This window comes from Leptonychotes weddellii, chromosome 5 (genome assembly GCF_054177405.1).
Source record: "Leptonychotes weddellii isolate Sample4059 chromosome 5, ASM5417740v2, whole genome shotgun sequence".
Taxonomy (NCBI): domain Eukaryota; kingdom Metazoa; phylum Chordata; class Mammalia; order Carnivora; family Phocidae; genus Leptonychotes; species Leptonychotes weddellii.
In genome coordinates this window covers 22038100-22044099 of record NC_138373.1, presented here as the reverse complement: position 1 = coordinate 22044099, position 6000 = coordinate 22038100, and the positions used below count along the sequence as shown (strand labels likewise).

Below are 6000 nucleotides of genomic sequence, written 5' to 3'. Positions count from 1 at the left end.
ATATATATATATATATATATATATATATATATATACACCACATCTTCTTTATCCATTCATCTGTTGATGGACATCTTGCCTCTTTCCATAGTTTGGCTATTGTGGACATTGCTTAGCCCCTGTTATCTTAAAAGGAGAGGTAGCAACCCTCTATCTCCCAGTTTCCATAACAGTTCTCTTAAAGGAGTTGACTGGTTCTGTTTGGGTTACAAGGACTTTCAGTGGATCCAGGAGACATGATACCTGGTGGTCCATCCCATTGCCTTCTTAGCATGCCTTCTCCCCCAGTGCTCTAGGATGTTCTTTCTCTTGTGGTTTACTGGCTATCTATCTATCTCTTAGGGACTGCATTCACTGGCATGTAATGAAAATTTAGTTGAAAAACCAAATGACACTTATTTCCCCTTACATATCAGGATGTTCAGAGTAGGTCAGGCCCAAGCTGGTACAGAGGCTTAAGGAAGTCCTCAATGGCCTAGGCTCCTTCTAACCCCCTGCCCTACCACCCTTAGCATGTGGCTTTGGCTTCATTGTTGAAAGGTGCTGCTCCACTTCCAGACACACATCTGTGTTCCAGGCTGAAAGAAGTAGAAGGAAACTTCAAGGAAGAGGGGACAGCAGAAATTAAGAAAGCAGGACTTTTGCAGAAGTCCATAAGACCTGTTCATTTCTATCTCATAGGGCAGAACTGCGTCATGGCTATCCCTTGCTATGTGGGATGCTGGAAAATACAGTTTTTCCCCCCTGTGGGCTGCTTGTCAATCAGGTTTCTGTTTATAAGGATGAAGTGGAGAGTGGCTGTTGGGTGGACAACTGGCCAGGTTGGCCACATTGGCCATTGGCGCTTGCATGTTTGGCTTCCACATCAGAACAGGGTAGCCAGATCTGAAGTACTGCTGTTCTGAGGATTTGAGCGGACAGGGGAGGGCAGTAAATACAGTTATTCAGAATCAAGGTCTAGATTTTTTTTAAAGATTTTATTTATTTATGTATTTTAGAGAAAGAGAGAGAGAGAGCAGGGGAGGGCCAGAGGGGGAGGGAGAGGGACAATCTGACTCTGCACTGAGTGAGGAGCCCTACACAGGGCTCAATCCCATAACCCTGAGATCATGACCTGAGCTGAAATCAAGAGTCAGACACTTAACCAACTGAACTGTCCATGTGCTCCTCAAGGTCCAGATTTAAATAAAATCCTTCTGTGACAATTCCAAAAGCATGTAGTAAGTCTCCTACTATATGCACTTTTATTAGTCCCTTCTGTCAGAAAATATGCTTGTCCAAAGACTAGAGAAATGTCTTCAGAAGTCTTTGCATCACCCCAATTTACTGTTTGTTGATATACTTATAAACCTCATAAAAGGCTCATGCATATTTCACCTAACACAAAAAATCAGACGAGATCGGGCGCGATCAGGGTGGTATGGCCGTAGACCAGCTAACACAAAAAATCAATTAACCTCTCTTCCTTTGTCCTACTCAGACATGTGGACAAAGAGTATAATTTAATTCTCTCTTCTCTCTTTTCTCTTTAGAGAAAAAGAACCAAATTCATTGCCTGTGATTTTCTGACCGAGTGGTTATACAAGTAAGTTTTGCATGTCTTTGAATATTCAGTGACCCTAAGGATTCAATAGTGTTAATTTGCAAGCAGAATAGCAACAATTGACTTGAATTTTTGCTTATTGTTTTCTTGTCAATCAAACATGTGGCATCGTTACCAGTCAAAATCCAAAGAGGATAGGGGAGGCTTTCACAGAATTCTTCTCCATTCCGTTTGTGGACCAGTGGCTGAAGCATCAGTAAGTACCAACACAAGTCCTCAAATAATTTATTCCTATTTTAAGATTGTGTTAATGATAGTTTTCTCCAGTCCAACTAACTCATGTAGTCCACCCAGCACTCCAGGTCAGTTATATTTGTGGCTCTTGTCTCTAGTTATTTTCAGTCTAGGCTAAGAACATCCTATCCATGTGGTGATTATTCAAGAAGCACTTCAGAAATAAAGTAGAAAACTTTTAAAAATTCTTATCCTAAGTAATTCATCTCTCCATTATCTCTCCCTCCCTCCCCACCCCCTCTCAAGAGGTTATGTCTCAAGAAATATGACTAAACTTTTCTAAATATTAATTTTTAGTTGTATGCATCAATTCTACATTTAAAATATTAGAACATGACAGATAAAGTTAAAACTGTCTTTGACCATCATTCTAATATGAGTCTTCTCTCCTCACAAAAGTAATCAGCTTAGTCTATAGTGCATCCTTCCAGAGTTCTTAAAATTGGTTGTTTATGTAAAATTAGATTATATCATAAAAATTAGTAGTACTATTTGCTGCTGTGAGTGAATTTTCATCAATGTAAGGATGATGATGGCAAATAACATTTATTGAATGCTTGTGTCATTGTTCTCAGCATTTAACACTAATAAACTAACTTGATCCTCATAACAATGCCATTACCAGCCCTATTTTGCAGATGAGGAGATTTATGCATTATTCAGCAACTTGCTTTTATTTGACTCAAGTATATGCTTTTGAGATCTAGCCCTGTTGATTCAGTTACATCTAATTCATACCTTTGATGGTGTTATAATATATTTCATTTCTAAATTTGCATAATGCACTCATTCATACAATAAATATTTATTGAGTACTACGATGTGCCAAACATCATTCTGGGTGCTGGCGGTAAAGCATTGAACAAAGTGGCCCCAAATCCCTGCCTAAATGGAATTTATATCCTAGTGAGGGATGACAGACAATAAACAAACAAGTGCTATAGGGAAAAATAAAGCAGAGAGGGGGGAATACAGAGTGTTGAAGGGGCTTAATTTTTGCATAGGGTGGTCAAGAAAGATCTCACTTGGAAGATGACATTTAAGCAGTGGTCCACTATTTTAAGGCATAGGTGGAAGAAAGATAGCTCAATTTAGAGAAAATGATACATATTTAACCTGTTGCTTTGAAATGTTCTCATGCCAGCCCTTCGCAAGAACAATGTCAGGAAACTGAGGCATTAGAAAATTAAGTGAGCCGGGGCGCCTGTGTGGCTCAGTCATTGGGCGTCTGCCTTTGGCTCAGGTCATGATCCCAGGGTCCTGGGATGGAGCCCCACATCGGGCTCCCTGCTCAGCAGGAAGCCTGCTTCTCCCTCTCCCACTCCCCCTGCTTGTGTTCCCTCTCTTGCTGTGTGTCTCTTTGTCAAATAAATAAATCTTTAAAAAAAAAAAAAAAGGAAAAAAAATTAAGTGAGCCTTGCAAAACCTCATATTAAACCAAATAAAAGACCTTAAATTAGACCCTTAACCCTCAAATGACACTTTTTGTTTTTTACTTAAATTACCCTTCTTGAGAATGCCAAGTTGAATAGACTCTTGACTGACTTTCTTAATTTTGAGAATTAAATGTACCTCAGGTATTACCAGTTTTTTAAAGAGTTTTTTAAAAGTAATCTCCACATCCAATGTGGGGCTTGAACTCATAACCCTGAGATCAAGAGTCACCTGCTCTACCAACTGAGCCAGCCAGGCACCCCATTACCAGTTTTTTAAAAATCTGAGATCAGCTACACATTGAAAGGAGAATGATATTGGAAAACCTTGTTTTTTTATTTAGCTTCTAAACCTATGCCTAATTTTGCCCACTATGAAAATGGAAGGCCCATAATGTAATGAGTATAAATGATTAATAAGTGGAAGATTTGCATGTTTTTCTAAGACCAGGTATTTTCAGTATCATTCTCCAAATTGTTGCTTTGCCTTGAAAATGAAACATTTTCCCACTTCTAATAACCAATGAGAAAGAATCTTTTTTTTTTTTTTTAAAGATTTTATTTTATTTATTTATTTGAGAGAGAGAGAATGAGAGACAGAGAGCATGAGAGGGAGGAGGGTCAGAGGGAGAAGCAGACTCCCCGCGGAGCAGGGAGCCCGATGCGGGACTCGATCCTGGGACTCCAGGATCATGACCTGAGCCGAAGGCAGTCGCTTAACCAACTGAGCCACCCAGGCGCCCCCAATGAGAAAGAATCTTAAAGATATGAGAACTTCTCTAAAGAAGAGTCCTCTCAAATCCCTAGTCATTTATTGTACAAATATCTTAATTTAAAATGGTTGCTAACTTCTGCTGGCAGCTCATATAAATATACTGAGAAGTAGCCAAAGCAATCATTTCACTTTAACTCCACAAGAACAGAAACATTCACCTTAACTGGCATTTGTACTCTCTATTTCCATAACCTTCCAAAGAGATGCCAAGAAGCATGTTAAAACTTTAAATTATATTAATCTAATTTGATGTAATTATTTATTGAACACCTACCACGTGCAATGCACAGAGCCCGGTGTTGTGGAATAAATTGAGATGAATCAAATATGGCTCTGGCTGTGGGGGTGAGAGAGACATGTTTACAACTAACTATGGTTCCTGTACTGAGTGTTGTAATATAGGTTGAAGCACTGAAGGGAAATGGGGAAGCACAAGACCATTCACACACCCTCCTGACAGACCTGGAGCCAGCCCAGTTGAGGCAGTGGTCAAGCTGGTTGGTGCCCAGATTTGGTTTTGAGAGGCAAGGACTCAGGTGCTGTATCCTTCTCAAAGATATTTTTGACCAGATGAGTCAGAGACAAGTAGGAACGAGGGTAGGAGCTGGGAAACAATATCTAATACAGGTTTTTGAACCTCAGCACTATCGACAGTTGGCACCAGATAATTCTCTGATGTGGGGCTGGTGTGTGCATTCTGGAATGTTCAGCAGATTCCCTGGCCTCCACCCACCAGATGCCAATAGCACCTCCCTAAAGCCATCACCATCAAGAATATCTCCAGACACTAGCAAATGTCAGAGGTATGAAGGGTTGAGTGGGGCAAGGAGCCAATAAAGTAGCCCCAGAGGTTGAGAACCTCTGACCTAATCCAGTGGGTTTCTACCCTGGCTGCACTTCAAAGTCATCTGGGGAGCTTTTGTTGCCTGGCTTCACCCAATTCTTCGTAAATGAGACCTATTAATTCAGGCTATTGCCTAGGCATTGTTGTTTTTGTTTTTTGTTTTTTGTTTTTTTTTTTAAAGAGCTTCCTGGGTGATTCTAATATATAGCCAGAGTTGAGACTTCATCCCTACAGCAGAAGACATGCTGTGTCTGAATAAATAGTATAATTATATTATACTAGTAATAGATAGTATACTTGAGGTAATAAATAGTATAACTTAGTCATCCCTCTGCTAAGCACGTATTACTCATTTAATCTTAGTGACAACACTAAGATGTAGGTACTAAAGCTAAAAAGAGCTGGGAAGTTGCAAATAAAGTGAGGTAGGTCTTAGGCAAATATGGTGATTGTTGGGGGCACAATAAATGGGCATTTTGGATAGGGCTTAAAGGTATAGATTGGAGGAAGATGAATTTTGAGGGAAGACTATGTCAGTGTTTTATAAAGGAAGCAAAATATAAACTAGCACTTCGTGCAGCTTTGGATTGGGCTTAAGAGCATGAGCTCTGGGGACAGACAAACCAGCATTCAAATCTCTATTCTACCACTTATTAGTCTCGTGACCCTGGGTGTCTTAGCTTCTTTTACCATGTAACAAAGTACCCCAACATTTAGTGGCTTGAAAAAATAAATACTTATTATCTCACAGTTTCTTTGAATCAGGAATTCAGGTGCAGCTCAGCTGGGTGCTTCTGGTTCAAGGTCCCTCGTTGGCCACGGTCAAGGCGTTGCAGGGGCCGTAGTCTTCCAAAGGTGTGACTGAGCCAGAGGAGCCACTTTCAAGTTGGCTTCCCCACATGGTGGGGGCTGAAGGCCTCAGTTTTTCTCCACATGGGCTTTTCCATGGGCTGCTGAGTGTCCTCACAATGTGGTGACGCCTCTTTCAGGATGAGAGACTTGAGACCAAGAGGGAAGCTGTAGGGCCTTTTGTGACCCAATCTAGGAAGCCAAACACCTGCACTTCGACCACATTCTGTTAGTTAATTAGCAGTGAGTCTCTAAGTACAGC

The 6000-nt window shown here is 40.5% G+C and overlaps 1 protein-coding gene across 2 annotated transcripts in view; it reads left to right on the top strand.

Moving 5' to 3' along the window:
- The window catches only part of IQCK (IQ motif containing K), a 59632-nt gene that overhangs the window by 35157 nt on the left and 18475 nt on the right, over positions 1 to 6000 (top strand). Inside the window, exons 5-6 of one of the 2 annotated variants that reach the window (XM_081819932.1) lie at positions 1533 to 1585; positions 1722 to 1799. In XM_081819932.1, coding sequence (XP_081676058.1) covers positions 1533 to 1585; positions 1722 to 1799 — 131 coding nt within the window. The remainder of the gene's footprint in view (positions 1 to 1532; positions 1586 to 1721; positions 1800 to 6000) is intronic. The other variant, XM_081819933.1, reaches the window with a different exon arrangement.